The following is a 24,363-nucleotide window of genomic DNA, read 5'->3' as shown; positions in this document are numbered from 1 at the left end:
CACCGCCCACTCGGTCCCGTGTGAAGACATTAATGCAGATCTCGGTCCCCCGGTTCCCCCGGTTCCCTGTCCTCTGCACAGGGGGAGCGTGATTGTGCTGTGTGAGTCATGCTGAGCTGGAGGGCCCGCAGATTAGGCCACCCCCAACCATCACCTGAGGGATTCATCACAAGCACAAGCTGTGTGCGCGAGATGCTGTCACGTCAAAGCCATTGAGAGTGTTAAAGTGGGTGCGTGGAGCATCTGCATCCTTAGAGAGAGAACTAGCTCTGAGCGCTATGTGTGTGTGTGTGTGTGTGTGTGTGTGTGTGTGTGTGTGTGTGCGTGTAATGACTGAATCGGTTATTGACTTCTTTTGCTCAGCCTTTCATTAACATAGCTGATTAGCTCTCTAGAAGATGGATGGGACCAGTGGGACAAGAACATGCTTTCAGTGTTTTATTACACACATTATCTGGCAGTTATTAGCCATGGGTGGGTGAGTGGAGGATAGCTGCGTGCGTCTTCCACTGTCTGGTGCCACATGTGTTTATCTCCCCTCAATGTGCTCCGTAGTTGATTGTATGACCTTGTCACCCGTGCGGGATGGTGTGTATTACTGCCTGACAGCAATCACCCTACTGCTGCTATCTTTAAAAGGGATATTTGCGACACTAAATGCTAGAGCTTCCAGCTGCATATGTTGCGATTATGAGTCTTAACCAGCTTAATAAAAGATCTGAGCCTGACTGATATGGGATTTTAGAGACCAATACATTTAGAAAGAATCATTCACAGGCTACTTAAATGTCATGTAATTTCCCCTTCTACAGAATATCATTAAGTGATGCAAACAATCAATGATCTCGGTGGCTTAAGGACAAGGGCGCATGATCTCCAATCTCCCAGACAGCATCATTCATCTCCAGCTGATTTAACTCTGGGCCACAGATTACTTTAGGAAACCCTTGTCAAGCACTAAAATAAGGATTTACACTTAACTAGACCACGTGCAACTATTCAGAGAGCATTACCCTCTCTAGGCTGGACCGTGTCGGATAGAACATCACATAATAGAAGGTTTTTTGTGGTCTGATGGATCAATATTTTACATCTTTTTGGGGAAGAAATCCATGTTCTGTGCTCAAGAGATAGCGATAAAAGGACCATTAAGACTGTTATCAACAGCAAGTCTTAAAGACAGGGTCTGGGACAGTGTGAGGATGTACCAGCTACGTTTACATGCAGTCAAAATTCGGGTTATTTCTAATATTCCGGTTACTGAAACATTCGGAATATTCCGTTTACATGGTAATTAATCATTTGGGATATCCCGATCAAACCAGCGACGTGCGGAGAACGTGATGACGCAATTCCCGTCATTTCCGCTTCTTCTTCCTGTATCCAAATTCAAAATAAATGCTGCTTCGCGCAACTTTCCGCTCACCTTCTTTTAAATCTTGCTATCCCCGTACTTTCTACCGTCTACAAATGCCAAAATGTTCATATCCTTCATAATTCATTACATTTATGAAGTGATTAGTCTCCTCCTCACTCCAAAAGTGTGGCGTGGTCTTGCGTTTCCCCGTGTTTATAAGAACTTCCTGGACTCAAAAGACCAGGATTCCTTGTGAACAGAGCATGTGCAGAAAACAAATTCATGTTCCGTTTGATCAGGATATTCTGTTTGGCGTTTACATGACCCAATATTTGGGTTTTAAAAGGAGTAACCCAGGGGTCATATTCAGGTTTTTAAAAACCCGAATATGAGCAAATTCGGGTTATTCAAAGGGGTTATTGGTGTTTACATGGCCATGCAAATTTGGGTTATTGCCAATATTCGGGTTTTAAAAGGGTTATTGAGTGCATGTAAACGCAGTCAGTGCTCTTGGCAAAGGCATGGCTGATAGAGAAGGGGGTACGGGTCCTGATCCGTCACCAATGCAGACTGTGTGGAGTATTTTGCAACATAAAAAGCAATGATGATGAGTTTGTACTGCTGCACAGCGTATAATGCTCCTGCTGGGAGAACGTCAGAGTGATACCCCGATACTACTGATGGCTGTCGTGAAGATTGTGGTACTGTCTATAATACTTTAAGATAACTACTCTCTCCAATCTGAAACAGAAGGCAAGGCACGTTTATTTGTATCGCACATTTCCTGTACAAGACAATGTAAAGTGCTTCACATAAAAACATTAAAAACGCATTAAAAAGTAAAAGAGCAGCAGGACGTATCCCAAAATGAATAACTCAAATGAAATGCAAGAAATAATAGTAACAGAACATAAAGACACGGGTGAACATATCCGATAGTTATGAGCCGTTATTGCAAAAATAACATTTCTCTCTGCTTTTTCTCGTCTAATTTCTTTGGTAATTACGATTCTTACATCAGTGAGCATCAGTGAATCCCCTGAGCCGCCCTACTGAAGAATACCATACTGACAATACAGTGACAACATACTTGCACATGTTATAGCCAGAGCTTCAGATAAAGGGTCTGCTTGTTTTCCTGTCACATATGCTGGTTGGAAGAAATGATGAGTGACAAAGGAAGAGGAGAGCTCATCAGCAGAGGGAAACATTGGGCTGCAGGAGATGTCTTGAAATGGCATGGGTCTGTCAAAATAATCTATGTAAATAAGAAATGGGTCTGTTCTGTCATCAATCATTTACAAGAAAAATATGTGTCACAAAGTTGTTATGTTGCCACATTTGTGTCAGCCATACAATCAAGGTACGGACTGGTTAATATGCCATGTAAACGGTGTGCAGACTGTTTGGTGACGATGCAGTGGGGACCCCCGGTCTCACAGCTCCTCCGTTCACTGTGATTTCCTTTGTTTTTAAACATAATGGCATCAGATCTGCTTGACCTGCATTGCTCCATACTTTTTTATACTTTAGGAACATAAATAAGTGCTTAATACTGGTGCCAATAATTAATTATTACACGCATATCACACAAAAACATACGTTATATTCGTAGCTGGATATAAAACTGCTGAGGCTCTGCCAAATTCATTACTCTGTTTTACATAAACTTGTATGTGTTTCACAGCATTTTATTCCATTCAGTAGCATTCAGATTGGACAAGGGAGCTATAATACATGCGCTAAGGGAGACACTGCTATGTAAATGCCCCCTTAAAAATTAAAAGGGTCAAAATCCAAGTAAGCAAGACTCACATTAAGACGTGGAGTCAGCTAACGCTCTATTTGAGGCCATTTAAAGGGGACCTATTATGGCATCTAATACCTATTTTAAACAGGCCTTGAATGTCTTACAAACAAGCTTTTGATTGTTTTTACTAAATAAATTAGAAATAGAGCCTCTGAGTCATGTCTTTATCTTCCCATTCTCTAACCTCATTATCTATGAAGGATTATGAGTGGGCGGGGCTATGATAATGAGGCTCTGTCCTGATTGGCTGCCTGAATGACGCGATACACCGCTACGAAAACATGGCGGAAGCTCCGGCCGGCGGAGTTAGTTGTGGGCGTGGTTTCATGCATTGGAGGCCAACCTATGCAAATTGCAATTTGGTTACGTAACGACGGGAGCAGAATCTTATTGGCTCGTAGATCCACATCACACTGGACGGCTCATCCGGGCGGCTGTGCAGACACTGCAGAATTTGGTTGCTTTCCTCCTTCTCTGAGTTGGCAGGCTGAGGGGAGACCACTTTATATATGTTAAAGCAAGAGAAAACTTGTTTTTCATAATAGGTCCCCTTTAAGGATGACAGAAAAATGCTAAGCCAACATAAACAGAGCTAAAAATAAGAAGCTGCACTGTCCAAAAACACACACGATGAGATTGTAACATCAACAATTCTACAACTCGTGTTTGGTGTTGTTTTTATCAAACTCCTCAGGGGACACCGGGGTAGGTGTTTGTTTAGTTTTGTGTGCCTGCAGAGAAATGCACCCCCTCCTCGTGGGGACAAGCACAGGTACTGCCGGAGATTTAAGACAGAGCTTTGGGGGCATTAAAAGTCTGATAGTTTTTGTTTTGGCTGAGCAGGATCCTGCAGGATGAAGGGACCTGCCAGTCATCACACTCTGCTCTTCATTATTTAAACCTGGCAATGAGACATACTGTACCACAGCAGACATACCAAGACTCTGCTGGAGCACCTGTATGCTCAGTGATCTTGTCCTCTCAAAAGAGATAAGTCTGCTTGCAGTTACAGAATACTGACAGACAAAAGACTCCTTAGGTTGTTGCTTGTGATGCTTGTGGATGTAAAAGAAGAACTGATGAGATTGAAAATATATACTTCGCATTTTTCTATCTTGGATGCTCCATTTCTAAAAAAAAACTGAAGAAGGAAAAAAAAGAGTCAGATTTGAGTGCTCCCGTGGTGAGAAGATGACACTGGACATACTTTGTAAACCAGAGCAGGGTTGGAGGATTTAAAGGAGACCTATTATGAAAAACATGTTTTCTCTTGCTTTAACATATATAAAGTGGTCTCCCCTCAGTCTGCCAACTCAGAGAAGGAGGAAAGCAACCAAATTGTGCAGTGTCTGTACAGCCGCCCGGATGATCCATCCAGTGTGATGTGGATCTACGAGCCGTTCAGATTCTGCTCCCGTCGTTACGTAACGAAAATGCGATTTACGGAGGTTGGCCTCCGATGTGTGAAACCACGCCCACAACTAACTCTGGCCGGAACAACAACAACAACTCCCTCGGCCGGAGCTTCAGCCATTTTTTCGTAGCGGTGTATCGCTTCATTCAGGCAGCCAATCAGCACAGAGCCTCATTATCATAGCCCCGCCCACTCAGAATCCCTCATAGATAATGAGGTTAGAGAATGGGAAGATAAAGACATGGCTCAGAGGCTGAATTTCTAATTTATTTAGCAAAAACAATCAAAAGCTTGTTTTTAAGACATTCAAAGCCTGTTTAAAATAAGTATTAGATGCCATAATAGGCTCCTTTAAGTCCAGCCTATGGTGGTGTCTGGGCTGGACTGGATTCAGCAGCTCCCTGTTCCCAGTCCTTCTAGAGAGAAACAAATAAAAACATTACTTTGAATGCATTTTGCAGGAAACAACACACAAAGCATGAGGCTGAATTTATGACATCAGTGAATGAGATTAGTGATTTACACAGACGTGCCTATTTTGTCACTTGACATGCGAGACCTCAGTAAGGAAGTTATATCATAAAGAAGATCTTTCAGGATGACCGAGCTTGAACCCTCCGATCCCTGCGCTCCCTCCAGCTGAACTCAGCTTCCTGCTGCTGTCAAATTCCCTCTGTACTGCTCTCCTTAATGTTTGACCCACACTAGCCAGGTAATCCCAGGGAATAGTACGAGTGATTTCATTGTGGACGGGATCGGGGGGATTTGCATGTGGTCATAGCCAAATCCGGTGTCAGGTGCTATGATTGTGTGCCAGGAAATACATTTTTAAGATCTTTCTTGTATCGATTCTCTTGAACGCCTAGAAATACAGTGAGTGGAGTCAGCACAATTCATTTCTCAGATTTTTTCTTGACATGACAAAAAATAGACCCACACAAAGGTATACACAACTGATACACAAGTTAGTGAGCAGTTCATGTGCGGCAGCCGAGGCAGCTACCGTGTTCAAGGACACCTTGAAGCAGAGCCGTCTGGGAGATTTGCGAGGCCCTGTGCGAAATGGCCGGGTGGGGGCCCTCGCGCGCTTGCTATGCTCACGTGCGCGAAATTTTTGGGTTTTTCGAAAAACCCAAAAACCCCCAAATTTTGCGAGCGCACGTGCAAAATTTTTGGGTTTTTCGGGTCGGATCGGGTGTCTATATGCGTAATTTTAACTCTCCAATTAGCAAAATACTGGATACCTTCCCCTGCCTCATCATCATCTGGGCTTGCCTCGACGCGGGGCCCCACGGCTGCTTGAGACCCGGTCGGATCTGTGATTTTTCTAACAAATTTATCAAACGAGCCTTTCAGAGAGGCATTAAACTCTTCCATTTTCTTTCGTTTTTTTCTTTTTTCATCCCCTGATGGAAATTTCCTGAATCTGTCTCGTTCTCTCGACATTGTGTGACAGTTTGTTCCAACTCCACCCGTCTGGATCAGAGCAGCTTGTGTCTGCGCTTGGTCTGATCAGTTGTATTGAACAACAGACACGCGCATCATTGCACATATATTTATTGATATGCACAGACTAGTACACATTTAGGTCTGTAATGGAACGTGACTGTTGATATTTATAAGGGAAAAAATGAAAAAAAAAAAAAAAAATTCTTACATTTTTTTTTTTTTTCAAAAACGGCCCATAGCGCGAGGCCCCGTGCAGTCGCACGGTTCGCACACCCCTTGCGGCGGCCCTGCCTTGAGGCATTTGATTTTAACACCCGTTCGCCAAAAATATTTGGCAAATACTGTGATAAGTTCCAATAAATATGACTTGATTCTCTTGCAAAGGATAAAGCGGGTATAGAAAATGGATGGATGACTTGGATTTGCTTTGACATCAAGACGCTTCAAAATCAAAATATTATTCAAGCTGTTTTCTTTTCATTTATCATACATTAAAAAGATGTGCTTTATGGAATATTTCTTTTGCTTGTCAAGTCAAACCCAAACTTCACGCTTAAATATTTATAGCTGACATGAAGGATGCCGCGTTGTCAGCGTCCCACTGGTGGTCCTCGCATCATCCAGATATGTAGATGCAGGACCAACTGTCCCAGGCATGCCCTCTTGGTGGCAGACGGCGCAGACACGTCTGTCATCGGATATTTAGCTCACGCTGAGCAGAGGAACAGCTGCCGGGCACAGGAAACGGAGAACAGGGGAGACTTAAGCTGTGTAAGTTGTTTCTGACAGCTCCTCTTGTCATGTGAGACTCAGTCCCTTTAAGTTTTTTTGTTTTTTTTTTCTCTCTTTGGCTGGCCCAAAAAATGCAAATGAAGTTGTTGTACGGTCATAGAAAAAGCTCAAGGGAGCTTTCTTGATACTGCGCTTGTACATGCAAAAGATGTTTTGCAAGTGGAGCTCTTGTAAACAGAAGAGGTCGTGCTGAAACTAAGAGGTATCTGTGTCACAACCAACGAAGCAGTTCATATCCTCCCCCATGATCACCACAATTATACCTCATCTTTAGTATCCCTCACTTTCATTTATTTACTTATTTTTTTATGATAAATGCAGATGCAACGCCGTGGAAGCGGGCTGCAACATTTGCATTATTTCCAAGAGGATCCAAGGACTTTTTGAAAGCCAAGTTAGTTTTGCAGATTTGCTAATTCCTAAGAGGGAAACCTAATTATGGCAAAACGTCCAAACATTCACAATCCCTACCCTATCTTCCAGACTGTCCATTAGCAGTTCTGAGCCACTGTAATCCCTGCCAAAGAAGCCCGCAGTTGCCCGGGCAACCTCAGGCCTGCCTCCGTGGCAGCTGTAGCTGTGGCGAGCAGATACGGAGTGCCAGGGTGGACAGGTGTTTCTCGGGTCTTCAAGATCACCCCAGGTCTCGCGGCCCGGCCTCCGATGTCGTTACACATGTGGAGCAGAACTAACAAGCTGCTCACACACAAGCGCGGTGCCCGTGTCGCTCGGCTGTGCTGCTATCTGAGCTGAGACCGCTGGGTTTCTCTAATGGACTGTGTCAGCCTCGTGTGGAGTTAGACCCACACATGGCCGTGCTGCCAGTGCCGAGCAGGGGGTCCGGGCCACATGGCTACAGTTTGATATATTTATTTATTTAGTTACCGTATTTTCTGGACTATAAGCCGCTACTTTTTTCATAGGTTTTGAACCGTGCAGCTTATACAAAGGTGCGGCTATTCTGTGGATTTTTCTTCCACCGCTCGGGCGCTCTAACCGGAATTAGAATAAAAACTAAGACAAAATAAATACAAAGAAGAATACGCTACTTCTTCTTTAGCAGATAGAAGTAGGTAGAAGCAGATTTCAAACAGATAAATAGATAAATAAATACTGATTATTTTCTCTTGGTTCTGTCCAGTTTTAATCAGCAAAGTTGCTGCCGTGTTAAAAGACACTGTTAGGAAAGGATCTATTTAGGTACAAACATGTACATCATCTACAGTTCAAAATCCTTCTGTACATGTAGTAAATATCTCATCTAACAACATAAATATTTGCGGCTTGCATATCTTTTAAATAGAGCGGATGCGGCTTATATACAGGTGCGGCTTATAGTCCAGAAAATACGGTACTTAGTAAAAGAAACAAACTCAGCTACATGCTGCAGGGAATAGTGGCACACTGCACAGAAAGTCCGACATATTTTCATTACTTTACATCCGAGCAGAACGCGAAGGACACCTCGGAAATTGGCCCTTGTAAACTGAAATGCGTACTTGTGGGGAGCAGCGGCTGAAAACGCGACCGTTTATGAGCAACGGCGAGTGCAGACCATGAAGGAAGATAGTTCTGTTACTGAGTCAGTGTGGCGAGGCGCAAAATGTCTATTTCAGGGCTTGCTTTAAGTAGGGTGAGTCACCAGGCTTTTGGAGCACTCGAGGCTGCATATGTGTGTGTGTGTGTGTGTGTGTGTGTATGTGTGTGAAAGAGAGAGAGCAGGCATTTTAATATGATAGTGCTGATTTCTTTTTTTTTTCCCCTCTTCCTTCCTCTATCTCCGTCACACACACGTGTGTGCCCGGAGGGTGCAGGTCTGTGACAGGTTAGCCGTTTTGGGCCCGGGCCATCCTCTCTCTCTGTCTTCCCCTCAGCTCCGGGCAGCGGGCCGGCCTCGGTTCGGGTACAGGCAGGGACTTCTGTCCAATCTGTTTGGTACACACTAAGATAAGTGAGGGCCCACCCATCGCCTCAGCAGAAAATAGCCCAGGACAGACCTTGCGAGTCCTAAAATATGATGCTCTGCTGCGGAGGATACGGCTCCCAAAACGAAGGCTGTGAACATTAATTTGCTGTGTCAAGATAGCACGGCGTAGCAGGAAGACAGAGTGACAAAGAGACAATGAGCCGGAGAAAAATGGCGATGGATGGAGGGAGAAAAATAAATGAGAGATGGAAACCGCCTCCAGCTGCCTGAAAAATGTCAGTGGAACCCTGGGGATGCATTGATTAACCTCTCTGCTCCTAACCTGCCTTCACCTCCTCCACTGAGTACAGCACACACACCGGCCACGGGGATTTTAATTGGAAGCTCCACAAAGTTTCGTCAGTATCATCAACCTCTCTTGTCTGTTTCTTGTGCCCTTTTAATGCTGCAGTCTTTGTATTTTTCATGCATTTTTTTATGTAGGTGAATATAATAAAAAAAACAACAATAATGAATTCAATGTGATTTGATATTTGAGCTCAGTTTGATCCAAAATGTTCTCTCTTGCTGTTACGAACATCATTGTGCTTAGGCAGGAGAAAGAAATAGTATCTTTGCTCCATGCATCCATCAGTGACATTGATTACTTCTGTGGTATCTTATTACAAGCCCCACCCACTTCCACTCCTAAAATCCCTGCTATTTATTTTCAGAGGTGGGTAGTAACGAGTTACATTTACTCCATTACATTTACTTGAGTACGTTTTGGGAATTTTTTTACTTTTAAGAGTAGTTTTGAATCACTATACTTTTTACTTTTACTTGAGTAGATTTGTGAAGAAGAAACTGTTTCTCTTACTCCGCTACATTAGGCTATGTTGAGCTGTTACTTTTCTTTTATCCCTTTTATCCGCGTACGTGTCAATCTCATGACATCACTGAGTGATTCTTTGGGAAAAATGTTTGTTTTTGCATGTTTTGTCACATTTACACAGACTCAAACACACACACAGAGTTATACGAGTTCATGGGCTTGTTCTAGTTCTGCCTGGTTAAAAAAGAAAAGTACAAAGGCTTGAAATTTTGTGCTACTTGTGCTTAATTTATTTTTTTATTCTGTTATTTTATTTATTTTATTATTTATTAAAGTACTTGAATTTACTTTAAGATTATTTTAATTTAAGCTATTTTTTCATTAATTTTAATTTATTTTATTATTTTATTGATTTAATTTGCCTGAAGATGATTATTTTGTACTTTTGTCTGTTTGAATGGTTGTGCTAGAAAAATAAATCAGACATTACTCAACAGTTACTCAGTACTTGAGTAGTTTTTTCACCAAGTACTTTTTAACTTTTACTCAAGTAATTATTTGGATGACTACTTTTTACTTTTACTTGAGTCTTATTATTCTGAAGTAACAGTACTTTTACTTGAGTACAATTTTTGGCTACTCTACCCAGCTCTGTTTATTTTCCACTTGATGTTTCTTGTCCCACTTTTTCAGCTGATGATTGGCCATGATTGTGGCCAGTTATTTACGTGTCTGCTACCAGTTGTCATGTTGAAATTGTGATATGATTTACCAATGTGCGTTTGGGCATTTTCATTTGAAATAAGACTGAACTCGGGCCGCAGCCAGGCTTATCTGTTCTGTGCAGCTTTTGACGTTGTGGCTTCTATCATCATGTAGACCAGGCGTGTGTTTATTAGTCCTGCAGGGCACAGCTCATCTGCTGACATGCCAAGCTTTACCATCGTGTTGGTGTGCAGCAGCAGAGCAAAGACTGCCTACTCCACTCTCAAATGTTATCTCAGATCTGTTCTGGAAACTCCGAGACTGACATCTGCCATATTTCCTCTCTTTATCACAGTTTGCTCCCAGTTCTCCAAAGGTGTTTACGCCATCATTGGACTGTACGACAGGAAGACAGTCAACATGCTCATGTCCTTCTGCGGAGCGCTGCACGTCTGCTTCGTTACGCCGTCCTTTCCCATCGAGACGGCCAACCAGTTCGTCATCCAGCTGAGGCCTGAGCTGCAGGACGCTCTGGTGGGAGTCATCGACCACTATGGATGGACCAAATTTGTCTACATGTACAGTTCTGACTCAGGTAAGAAACGTATTCTTCATTCGGCCCGCTGATGCTGCACGTAGTTAAAAATGTGAAGTGAGTGAGAACGCTGAGTGTATGGTATTCTCAAAAACAATTTATGTGATGGCTTTCATGTTGCCATCGTGACAACAATGATTTCTGTACAAACACTGAGCTCCGAAAAGAAAACATTAGCCTCCACTGACAAGCAGATAAATCACACAATGGAACAAAAGATGACGGCTTCCATTGGGCAGCAGTGAACTGTGTTGCTTCTGCTCCTTTGTCATTATTGTGCTGGTAACAAAGTGCCGACATTCAACTAAAATGTTTTAATAAAACTCCTGCAAAGGCAGGGAAAAATAAAACACAACACCTGTCAGCAGCCTCCTCTCCAAATCTGAAAAAAAGGGAAAAGAAGTAGAAGAATTACCTTATGCCTTGCCTCCTGTCCCAGGTGTTGTGGGTTTTGGAGCATGACCGACTTTGCAGCATTTGGGACACACAAACTGCACAGGTTCATATAAATATATCTATACAGATGTGCTTTTAGCTGACGCAGCTGCGTAAAGCATGCAGGGCGTTTATATGCTCCTGTGTTTGATTCCAGACAGAAGTATGCACGCTAAAGATAAGGTTACGCTCCAGGCCTCATCCAGTGACAGTGGAGATGACATTGTGGCTCCGACTCTGATTGAGTTGATGGCAGTCGTGGTCACATGTGTCCCAGAGATGTTTTTTTAATGGGCAGGGATCCCTTTTCTTATCCACTCATAAAGTGTCAGGTTGTGTGCTGGTGTGTGCGCGCGCTGGGTCACCCCTGTGTGATTGAGTCGTCGGAAGAGGCCATTCAAATCCATTATCAGTAGACGTCGGTTGCCTGGATACCAAGCTGCAGTCACCCTTCCTACGGGGTTATTTTAAGCCCTCAGAAAAAAAAAAAATCTGATTTATTTGGGAGGAATTTGTGTTGTGTGTGGATGAGTGTGTGTGGTTGTGTGACGTATTTGTTTGTCTGTGCTTCTTCCAAATTATTTATCAAAGTATCTATTTTGAATTAAATACTTGATATTGAATTAAGTTCAGTTAAATTCAATTCAATAGTACCTTAAACTATGAATCAATCAGCATTATTAAGTCACTATACAGATAATTTATACATGGGTCAATGATGAATAAGGATTTTCAACAGGTCAATTTTGAAATAATAAAAATCTATTGCAGTAGTTCAAACATTAAGAATGTTGTGTACACATAAATTCATATAAACATTTTAAATTAAGTGATTTCAGAGTTTTTTTGTCGAGATGAATTGGCACTAGCCTTAAAAAAGGTAATGTGGTGCAACCATGATTCATATTAAAATAAATTAACTTCCTTAACATCTTGACATCTTTTTTTTTTTTACAAGTTTTCAGTATTATACAAAAATGGTTGTTTTTTTAATGGTCGCGCCACATGATATTTCATAAAATGGACGTCATCAGTCAAACTTTGTTTGTATACTATGATGGAAATATAAATACAAATGTGTTGCAATCTTACACACTAGAAGACAGTTTGGAAATCATACCAGATAGGGCAGAAGATTGATTTAAAAACATTTAGAGTGATTTCAAAAAAAGTTTTCAAAACAAGAGTCATTGTCGGACGGTCGCAACACATGACATTTTGACGCTTAAAACGACAACAAAATCCCAAATAACTAGTATTTTTTGTAAAATTCAAGTGAGTCCATATGTGGGACAGGTAGGTCATATATCTGGTATTTTTTTAATCCATTTAAACCTTTTTTGAATTGAAAAAAAGTCTGTTTTTCAGAAAATATAGGCATCATGTCATTGACCCACATAATTTTCACTTTTTTGTCCTGTTTGAATCCATTATCTGAGGCAGACAAGGATGTGGAAATATATAACGTACATGAGAACCTTCCTGCCTTTTAGGGAGCTTTAATATGTTTCCTTATTTTCACAAACACCTGTCTTACTCTCTTACCGTGGAGCATCCTGTAATAAACATGATAAATGTGCTGCTCATCTTTTTTATTTTCAAAAGCCAAGAAAAGGAAAACAAATTTGATAGACCATTAAACCTATCATAAACAATTTTCAGGGAACGGTTCCACATATTGCTATTTTCTTCACCTTGGATTGCTCGGTGCCCAGGTCTCCGTGTACTGCTTCAGGCCAAAGGGGTTCTCGTGACAGCCAGATTCCATTATGATATTATTCCCTTCCTGGATGCCTTTGGAGGACCATTTCTACCTTGCTTAGTGCCCCACTGTTAGGCTGGCTTTGATTTATAGGCATGGATCAGACAGATTTAAAAACAGCGGAGAGTATATGATGCAAACACAGTGACTCAAATGAGAAAAAGAAATCAGCGTGGGGTAAAGAAACAGATGGAAGCTATAAAGAGATAAGCAATGTAATGGCTCAGCCACACTGATAACATTAAGAAAGGAACGTTGGAACTGGAGGCTAGAGGTGTAAATTCATGAGTAAGTAAGTGTGTATACAGAGGCTAAAATGTTCAGCTTCTCAGCTGATTTGTGAGCCCGAGTGTATGCTGGCTTCTCATTTATTTATCTCTGTCACAATAATATTAATCACACCTATATGAGTGGGATTCTGATTCTCATATAGCCACAAACCCATGTAAGATCTCCTTTTATTAATAATTTGCATATGGAAATACTGTTTTCACAAAAAAGCGTGGTAATGAGGCCAACAGCAAAAAAGAAAGGGCAATTATACTGAATAAGAATCTCTATATTCATTTTACTTTTTAAAGAAAATGCATCTACAGACGTGGCTATGCATGTCCTCATTACATATTAACACCTTATTAAGTAGTTAATGTGGAGTAAAAGCATGTGCACAGTGATTTATTAATCTGAGTGCTTTCCTTTAGACCTTCCCACTTCACTCACTGAATTCTGCCAAGATGTCTTCTCAAGGCAGTACAAAGAGTTTATTTTTATTTTTTTCCATGCTATGATATTAGATCCAATTTCATTTGAAGGAATATTTCATTTCTTTTAGGAAGGACCAGCTCGCTTTTGTGGTCTCTCATACCTACTATTGACAAAATGACAAAATAACTTTTCGTATAGCTTGGCAGGACTATCAACAAAGATGAAATTAGCTAACAGATATCATGACAAATGCGACCGGACAAGAGTCGTTTTCAGACAGTAACGTAACTGCATTTTAACCCCCATACAGGAGCTGAGCTGAACTTTGCAAAAGTCCCTCCATGCCACTTTAACAACTGGACAATAATGTGCACAATGCAGAAGCAGCCTCACAACTCATTAATCAGGTCAAAGAGTGAGGAAATAAGTGATGTTTTTTAAAAGATATAAAAATTAGGTATAAGATGAAAATAAGACAACTCGTCATGTTCTGTAAGATTTCATCTTAAATCTTAAATTGGAGAATCTTGCCAGCTTATAGAAAAGTTCAGATGTTCAAAACTGTTTGTACGCCCGAATCCACGCAGGTTTTCTTTAAACATTACGATCAACGTAAAAGTGAACATGGATGTTGAGCACAACACTCCTCCCTCAAGCAGATCAATTTGAATATGTCAATGAGAATGAATATCCATAAGAAACCACTCATCCAAACAAGGAAATGGCAAATGCAAGTGAAAAAGGACACAAGCTTGAGACACTCCTGCCAGAAGATGAAGCCAGAAAAAATAATTTTTTTGGTGGTATTTCCTCCACTTCCAGCTATAAAAAAAATAGTGTAGCATGCTCTTTTTGCGTTGACCGCATTGCGTTATGGGTGTTGTTATTTCTTGCTTTATGTGTTGTGCTCAGTGCAGGGCTGTGGGTTTATTGTGTTTGTGCGAGTTTATGTGAATGTTTAGCTGTAGTCTAGGGTTATAGTCTTTGTTCATTATTGTATTTTAAGAATCAGCACCATAACTGGAGGGGGTGGGACGAACAGCAGCTCTCCTCGTTCCAGGCTGTTTTAAGCAGAATAAATGACTAAAGCATTCAGGTAATAAAGATTATGTGTCTCAGAGCACCTGGAGGACATTTATGGACTTACGGTGAAATAACGTTGGGGTTTATATATAAAGCTGTGAAGCAGTGCAACCTGATACTTCTCTGCTACAGAAATAAAGACAAGTTCTGCTGACTCGAAAAGCATTGTGAAAATGTCAAAAAGAAATTCAGAAAAGAGTGTTACAGCTGCTGAAGGAGAGTCGGCTCCATCATTGGAAAAACATTCTCTGGAATCCTGCAGCATCTGCAGGCAATTCCATATAAGACTCTGAAAGTATACATTAAATAAAAACATCATTTTTAATTTAGTCACATCAATGCGTACCAACCAAACTTTCCGTTAGAGACATTAGATTTATATTAAAAAGCCTACATTACGGAACTGTTTTTTCACTGTAAATTGCATTTTAATGTTTATTTGTTCTGACACAGTTGTGAGATGTTTTTAGGGTCTGTGTTTTATTCCAATTACTGGTCCCATATGGCTGGCATGTCGCTGTTCAGGGTTCACTGGAAGATGTAACACCTGTCAGCAGCACCCGCTGAAAGGTTCATGTCGCTCGGAACTGGAGCGTGGCTGGGTCCATTTCATGGGGTGGACATCTGTGCGCCTCACAAGCGATCACTCATGGATGTGTATCACCTTCACGTGATACGAACACAGACAACCTATCAGTTCACTTTGGATTGAAGCTGTGGTTATCTCTTTAGGGGCATAATATATGTGAGGAGATTGGATTTTTGTTTTTTTCAAATCTCTCTCGACTTAAAGAGATCTCGGGAAACATATTTTGGTGTATTAAAACAACCTTCACTGCTTTATAGTTGTGTTCCGTCAGCTGACACATAATTTGCACATTTTCATGCCAGGTGAGAAATGTGCATGGCGGTATGCACAAATCCACACATAGTTGATTTTTGAGTATCTGACCGTTAGCGTAGAAAAAAAGACGTATGCATGTTTTTTGTGAGCCACACAAAAGGTGTGGCTCACAAAAAACATGCATAAGTCTTTTTTTCTGCGTTGGTTTAACGCAGAACCTTAAATCAGGCTTAAAACTGCTTGTGTTCCCTGGTGCTGTCCGTGGTGCTGAAACCCTTCCTGACGACTGAAATTGACTCCACTTAAAAACCCACTGACCTTTTTCACAACCGTAATTAATTATCTTCATGTTCATGTGCCTATCATCAGTTTCACAGCCACCATTAGATCTAACAGCACCAACAACTGCAATTCTTCACTCGTTAGCAGCAGCAGAAAGGAAGACAGACACACCATTAAAGGTGCATTAGGTCACCGTGTATCTTTCTAATAATACTTTAACAATCCCCTGTATATCACATTTTTTGGGGTTTCCTCATTTATGTACATGTTGTTGTCAAATATAAAGCTGAAATACCAACCATCTGTTTCTTCTCTTAACGACCTGGTGTCAAATAAGCGGCACAAATCGCCTGCAGACCAGCTGCTGCGCTTTCTAATAAGGCCAAGCAATCATCTTTCACGCGCTGTGAATGCATTTCTCAATCTCCTTTTCACAGAGTTTGCTGTTGCTTTTGTATATAAGCCAGTCATGAGCTAGTGTGTATTTGCTCATAAAGCCCTGTATGCACACAAAACAAGAAACCGTACTGGTTATGTGTAACACATGACTTGTGGGCCCAGGGTGGCTTTAACAATGCTTGGCAGCTTTGCAAAGTAAAAGTGAACACAGCAAAATCATGTATTAGTGTACCTTTCTGAGTTTTGTAATTGCCATAATTCACTGGTATAACGGCTGCCAGTTTGATGTGGGTGGAAAAGCTGAGCCCGCCTGCTTCAGAGGAATCTGATTGGTCTGCTGCCAGCAGCAAAAAAGTACAACAGTGAGTCAGGCTGTAAATCAGAACTCAAGATCAATGTGTTCCCTAATCACCTTTTATTTCCTGTCTTAGCATAAGCCCTCAGCTCATTGGCTACTTTATCTGTTTGTCTGCGATGCCTCTCAGCATCTCAACAGCATCGGTGACAGTATAATTTAGTAGCACTGCCTGTAATTGGTCTTAAAGGACGTAAAGCTGGCTGTGAGTCGGTTGTATGTGATGATGCATGGGCTGATTATTTGTTAGTATGAAGGCGGTGATTATTTAGCCCAGCGGCTCATATGCTGGCAAAACACACCTGTAAGTGTCAGTGTGCTTAATGGACTGCCCTGCCCGTTACACTTTATCACCAAAGCTGAAAGGGGAGATTTTGATTGATAAGCTTATCAGAATCAGTCTCCAAAGCTACTGCTTCATTCACACGTCATTCTAATTTGTTTTTCAGCTCATGATATAACATCACACAGTAGTTCTGAGAAGAACACTTAATTGTTATTCATCATTTCTACCAAGTTTTTTGTTGCAAATGCCCAGACAGTTTATTTTAGCAGCTCTAAAAGTGTGTGTTGTGCTTTATGTGTCTTCTCTTGCCCAGGCCTGTCAGTGCTGCAGAAAGTTCTGGACACGGCAGCAGAAAGGAACTGGCAAGTAACCTCGGTCAATGTGGAGACCATGACGGTGGCCTCCTTCTTGAAAGTGTTCCAGGATTTGGACAAGAGGAAGGAGGGACAGATTATCATTGATTGTGAGACTGAGAGGCTCACTGGCATTCTCAAAATGGTAAAAAGATTTCCCCTATTCATGTCCAGATAGTCCATTAACTAATTATTAGAAAAATATGGTGCAATTTTAAGCTAAAAATGTGTATAAGTCAATAAAACAACATTTTACGGGAAGTAAATTATACCGGACAGGCATCAAACTGATTATCCATTTAAGAAGCTTTTCTGAAAAATATACTGTAATAGAAACAGAAAATAAAAACAGTGTAGTACAATGTTGTACACATTTCAATCAAATGAATAAAGGATAGAGGCAGGAAACTGAAAGAAAGGGCGAGAAATGGAAAGTAGTGGTTGTGTGTATGCTCACACTGGTTTGTATTTATTTATTTTTTGTCTCCTGGAGGATCAAGGAAACATGAAGGATAGCTAACACAGTGATGGTATTTGGAGCCAGTAATTCTAACGGACTGTTTGCCAACCTCCTCCACCAAATACACACTGTCCAGCCACAGTAACAGTAACAGTAACTTGGCAAGGCAAACTTGTCAAAGCCTTGTTTTTTTTCCTAGGTAGTGAATTGTTGTATGTTGCAGCGTTTTATTTTTTTATCATGTTTTTTTTCTCCTTTGTGTTGGACTTTGAAGCTAAACACAGGATGTAATATCTACATTTATTTCATGAGCAACAAAATGCAAATAGGTATTTCCACCAAAAAAGTACTGTCTTACAGTCTTGATCTACTTGTACTAGGTCTGGTTGTATTTGTTACAGAAATACAATTAATGGTATTTTGGAATATTTCCAAGAAAAAAGCAGATCCCTGAAGAGGCTTCTTGGTGCTCAATGACAAAAACGGTTATGCTTCATTTCAGTAGCTTGGATAAAAAGACTTATTCTGGAGAGATTTATTGATCTACTCTCTAATCTAAAGTTTTGATTCAGCAGATGTACAAATATTCCTTTTTTCTGAAGCGTTACTTTCATACTCAACTCTAGCCTGGTCAAAAGGGTCAGGACACCTTATAATAGAATGCATCCTATCTCATGTCTAGAAGGTTGCATTGAGAATGCCTTTAAAGGAATTCCAAATGCAGGCTGGCATATCTCAGAGTCTTATGTATCATTATTTTGGATAATAAGTATCAATTCTTTAATATGCACATCACTGTAAAATTCTAATGACATCAAATTACTGTTTTAATGTTATTATTTGACCTTCCTCACACTATAAATAAATATATATAACCCAATACTGACCAAAAATGTATAAGCATACAATTTCTGAGTGTAGGAGACTTTCTGTCTGAGGTCACCACAGAGGCTTGTGTACAGCTGCTGGGAAAGAAAATAGTGCTAATCCAAGTCTGCCTTGCAATCTTGTCAAATCTAAGATGTTGGTGAAGTGCTGCCCCAAGGGTCCTGTGTAATAATTAAATAGGGATGACAAGACAGTTAACTGTAAGGATCACCACGAAAAGATGGATGGAATTTGTTCAATGTTCTGGGGCCTCGCATCCTCTTACCAAGAGAAGAAGCGAGTCAATCCAGGCAGGTGAAAGTGTTAACCTAAGTATCATGAAAGTCCCTACTGTACCCACTTTTCAGGGAATATCTGAACACGCAGTAACTCAATTGAACTCAAAAGAATTTTAGTATGGTCTTATAATTACTCAGCATATTTTAGAGCAAATTTCTTGATATAATCAGCACTTCAAGCTAAAAAATATGATCATTGCTTAGGTTGCGCATGGCCATTTATAAAGTAGCATTGTCTGCAACATTTTTACTGTGAAACTAATGACTAATGTTCCCACTATTCTGCTAAAACCATCAAGAAAAGACAAGCTGAAATAAAAAAACAATGTCTAAAACCTGGTCACACTCAAAATTGTTTTCAGCTAATCCATCCATCCATTTCTATACCTGTTTTATCCTTAGCAGGGTCACAGGGGTCTGCTGGAGCTTATCCAAGCTCCTTACAGGCGAGAGAGGGGTTCACCCTGGACAGGTCACCAGTCTATCGCAGGGCCACATATACAGACCAACAACCATGCACACTCACACTCACACCTACGGGCAATTTAGAATCATAAATTAACCTTGTAATGCATGTTTTTATGACTGTGGGAGGAAGCTGGAGAGAACCCTCCAAAGCACAGGGAGAACATTCAAAACTCCACATAGAAAGACTCCGCCGGGCCTGGAGTCGAACTAGGAATGTTCTTCCTGTGAGGCAACAGTGCGAACCACTAATCCACTGTGCTGCTTGCTTTCAGCTAATATTCTTCACAAATCTGGTTACAAACTCTGTTCATGAAATAGTTTGTTATGGTTGGATATTTCATTATTGAGTCAAAAATAAATTACAAACAATCAAAATGTATGCTTATCCAAGAAGTGTATTAAAATCTCTTGACTGCTGACCACTTTTCTGCCCTCCGGATGTGCACATATCAAGTAATGTTTGCAAGCAAGAAACTCGTCTATTTCTCATGGTGTTTCAGAGTTAATTTCCTGGAAGTAATTTCTTGAGTAATTTGCTGGAAAACCATTTAAAAATCCTGATGACTTGTCCTGCAGCCTCTCCATGTTCTGTATTCAGAGGAAACATTTATGCATGCAGAAGCAAATAGCACTAACCGTTTCAGCTGGAGATGTGTTTTATCTAGCCGAAGAACTAGGTTTCCAAAAGAAAGTATAGCTTTTGAACAAATTTGTATGTTATCTAATTTCTGAACTTGTTGTCAGGGTTTGACACTTCCCCCCAGTTTGTAACTTTCAGTTTCTGTCTTGCCCCGCCTGTGTCCCATCTGCCCTGATTGTGTCTGCACCTGTGTCTCGTTATCCCTTCAGTATATCTTGTCTTGTCATCCCTTGGTTCCCTGTCGGTCCGTACTGGTTCTCCCTCCATGTCTCCTCGTCGTTTTTCCTGTTCCTGGTTTTTGTGTTTTTTGATCCTGCTCTGCAGCGCTTTGTTTTTGCCTTTTTGGAATTAAACCCTTTGTTTTTGAGAACTCCTGCCTCTGGCCTCCCTCTCTCTCCTGCATTTGGGTCCTTAGAAAACCAAACCTTAACAGAACGGACCGACAGGGAACGACGGCAAGGAATGACAAGACAAGATATACTGAAGGGATAACGAGACACAGGTGCAGACACAATCAGGGCAGATGGGACACAGGCGGGGCAAGACAGAAACTGAAAGTTACAAACTGGGGGGGAAGTGTCAAACCCTGACACTTGTAAAGTAATGGGTAACTGAATTGTACTGAAGTGTTTCGGTGCACTCGGTGCATTCATTTGCCCCGGGGTTAACTAGATTGGAAAATTTGATAATGTCTTTAGAAAATAATCAAAACGGGTTGATGAAGTTTTCTTTTTAAACAGTGTTTTGAAAAGTTCAATTTCCCCTGCTATCCACATAATAAATATTCAAAAATAATGTTATGTGACTTAAAGAAGTCAACTTGAGTTCCTGCCACTGATTTAAATTTTCATTATCATTCTAATTGAAAAAATATGTATGATAAAACCCAAAATTGTATGTTAGTAAATGGAATAGTGGATGAAATAGTGGTGTTGTATTTTTCTGCTAAAGTTTATGGGAAAACAGTGCAGTGTTGTGGTTGTTAGCACAGTTACCTCAGGAAGGTTCAATGTTCTCTGTAATTCTTCCCACAGTCCAGCGTGCTTGTTAGGTTGACTTTTGATTCTTTGTGAATGAATGTGAGAGTGCATGGTTGTTTGTGTGTGTGCGTGCGTGCCTGCGTGCGTGCCTGCGTGTGTGTGTGTGTGTGATGGCTGTGTGACCTGTCCAGCGTGTACCTTATCACACGACAGCAGCCCCTCGCTGTGACCATGAACAAGATTAATGGTTACAGAAAATGGATGGATGGATAATATTTACAATGTTAGAACTAATTAGGTGTACCCACCACTCAATAACACTATTTTATTTATATATCTGGTACTCAATGTTGACATTTTTTCCGACACATCCAGTCTTTCCCATGAATCACTTAAGCTCACTATGAGAAAATAATGCCACTTTTCCACCCAGCACATACACAGAATGCCGAAGCGAACGTATTAGCTCACTAAAAACAGATGATGAGTCGGGTCTAAACATCTGCCTCCCATCTGGCCGAATAAACGGTTGCCACCTCAAAATGATTTGCCGTTTGTCTCCATCACTCTGAAGTCAAGAACCCATGATTTCAAAAGCTTCTAAAAGTTTGAAGTGTTTAATTACTGCCTTTCTCGGAGCAAACATGATTCAGCAGAAAAGCCAGTAAGGCGTAATTTATCGTGTTTATTGAAATCGCTCATACGATTTATAAATTGTTTGTCAGGCTGTATTTTTTTTTTTCTGTTCCAAGCCATTGTTTATAAAAGAGATTAAGCGCACACACCTGCACAGTCTCCATCTGTATGAGTAGACAATGGCTGTTGAACGTTATTGATGGCCCAGTGTCTACAGTTAAGGTTATTGCATCAGTTCTCATCGGTTTACAGGAGCTGAGCCTGAGAAGTTCTCAATTCAGACGGCCCTCATCAATCACAGACATCTGCTCTCTGCCTCCGCGCTGCCCTGCCTGTTCCCCAGTACAAATAATAATAAAAAAAAAACTACACAGATGCCCTTCTGCCTGACTTGCCCTTTAAACTCACTGCTAGGCTCATATCATGCATTACACAGCGTCTCGTGATAACATCAGTGAGAGTATCCTGAGGGTCATTTCTCATATATGCAGAATGTTGACTCTCTAGGTCTCTGGAAAGCATTTATTGTGGCTGAAAATTCAGTGTGTTTTTCAACAAAAGGACAAAAGTGACAGATCCTCTTTGGGCTGAACTCTGCATGACATTTCAAAATTTGCATGTATGATTAAAAAGTAAGCTACAGCCAAAACCTTTCCATTTAAATGCCCATTGAGGCAATAATGTGCGTATCTTTCCCGGTTGTAGGGCACATAGTTGTCTGCACCATGTGTGTGTGTGTGTGTGTGTGTCTCCTCCATTGCTCTAGTTTTCCTTGCTCAAGGCTTGGCCGCGGGACTTGCCTAGAGCTGGGGTCACCATTAATAACAAATGCCACCTTCTGTCATGACCTACAGCGTCTTTAGACACTCTCCTGAGCCACCTCACCCAGCACTACTAGGAGGAACACTTTTTACAAGCCAGTAGAGAGATGCAGGTCCTGGATCTGCCCCAATGCCACCTTCTGATGGGGGGGATTCAGAGTTCAGCTTGTTCCTGTTCACAAAAGTGGGGGTCAAACAGAACAAGAGATTTGACAGATGGATTGGGGGCACTCTACACTACACACTACACTTTACTAGTTGTGGTGAAATGTTACATGAGTGCAAAGTTCTTGCTTTACCAATCAATCTACGCTACATCCCATGGTCATGAACTCTGGGCAATGACTGAAAGAACATCAGTAATACAAGCTGCCAGAATGAGTGTTCTTCTAAGCTGGGGGGCATAGAGCTAAACTAATGTTCTCCACACTGGAAGGAGTCAATTGATGTGGTTTGGCCGTGGTTTGGGCTCGGCCTCGTAGGGGAGGTTTTCCACTATTTCCCCACTGAAAACCATGGCTTTGGACTTGGAAGTGCTGATTCTCATCCCACCCAGAATGCAACTTATTCAGTGACTGCTGTAGAGCTTCTGTTGAGGAACCCGATAGGATCACATATCTGCAAGCTAACCCAAAAGAAAATCCCCCAACTGCTTGTCTGGCTCCACAGGCTTATGATGTGCTATTCATTAGATTGTACTGAATTAATGCTTCCACTCATCTTTGTCTTATGTGACTGTTGAACGTTTAAACAAAACCACATTTGCTGTATTTCTTCACAGTCCTAAGCTTCAGGCAAACTAAACATTTCTTTGCTCATTTTACATACGTATTTAAATATCAATAAAAGTCATAGCTGTGCAGAGGTGTCAAAAGTACTCACATTCATTACTCAGGTAGAAGTATAGATACTAGAGTTTAAAAATACTCCTGTAGAAGTTGAAGTATCAACTCAAGTTTTTTACTTAAGTAAAAGTATAAAAGTACTGGTTTCAAAACTACTTAAAGTATAAAAGTAAAAGTAATGTAAGGGGGAAAAAAGCCATTAAGGACAAAAGCCATTGAAAATGAATGTATCTTAGTATAATGCAAATATATTAAAGAACCATATATGTGTACTATTGAGCATTAACATGTGTTTCAGAGAGCAGGAGATATGATGACTAGTTGCCTATAAGTATTGTAATGGTGCAAAAAGTCAAACTTCAGAGGCATGTTATCATTTATCCTAACCTTTATTGGAATGTACATCCAAGTTTAGTTGCAGGAATCTGAGGGAACGGATGTAAGAACAAAACTGGACAAGAACATCTGAAACAACCACAACCAAATTCACTCTATCCGGATGGAGCAATTTAAGTGGATAGTTTTTTTTTTAAAGAATGAAAATGAAATAGAGTAACAAGGCTGTTTTTAAAATGTAAGGAGTAAAAGTAAAAAGTCGTCTGAAAAATAATTACTCCAGTGAAGTATAGATAACCAAAATTTCTACTTAAGTAAGGTAACAAAGTATTTGTACTTTGTTACTTGACACCTCTGTAGCTGTGCCATTCATAGACCTATCTTAGTACTGCATTACTCATAACTATTGATTAGGTCTGGGTTTTTCAATAACTCAGATTTGAGCTCAGCTGTTGTTTAAACTAAGCTCTTAAATCTGGATTGACTTCATTGTTAGGAAAGGGCTAATGGCGCAAATTCCAAATATTTAACTTCTACTTAAACCTTGTCCTAATGATCGGCTGCCTTCCTTTCCTATTATTAGCTTCCCAGAGCTCTGATTGATCTTTGTTCACCAAGCAGGATAAGACTAAAGAATGTTAAAC

General features: G+C 40.8%; 1 protein-coding gene across 7 annotated transcripts in view; it reads left to right on the top strand.

The window, feature by feature from the left end:
* The window catches only part of gria1a (glutamate receptor, ionotropic, AMPA 1a), a 94,692-nt gene that overhangs the window by 14,368 nt on the left and 55,961 nt on the right, over nt 1-24,363 (top strand). For all 7 annotated transcript variants that reach the window (XM_061725818.1, XM_061725816.1, XM_061725817.1 and 4 more), the window contains exons 3-4: nt 10,624-10,863; nt 17,328-17,512. In XM_061725818.1, coding sequence (XP_061581802.1) covers nt 10,624-10,863; nt 17,328-17,512 — 425 coding nt within the window. The remainder of the gene's footprint in view (nt 1-10,623; nt 10,864-17,327; nt 17,513-24,363) is intronic.

The sequence above is a fragment of the Cololabis saira genome, chromosome 7, assembly GCF_033807715.1.
Source record: "Cololabis saira isolate AMF1-May2022 chromosome 7, fColSai1.1, whole genome shotgun sequence".
Classification (NCBI taxonomy): Eukaryota; Metazoa; Chordata; class Actinopteri; order Beloniformes; family Belonidae; genus Cololabis; species Cololabis saira.
The sequence above is the reverse complement of the archived record's forward strand: the minus strand, read 5'-3'. Positions and strand labels throughout refer to the sequence as shown.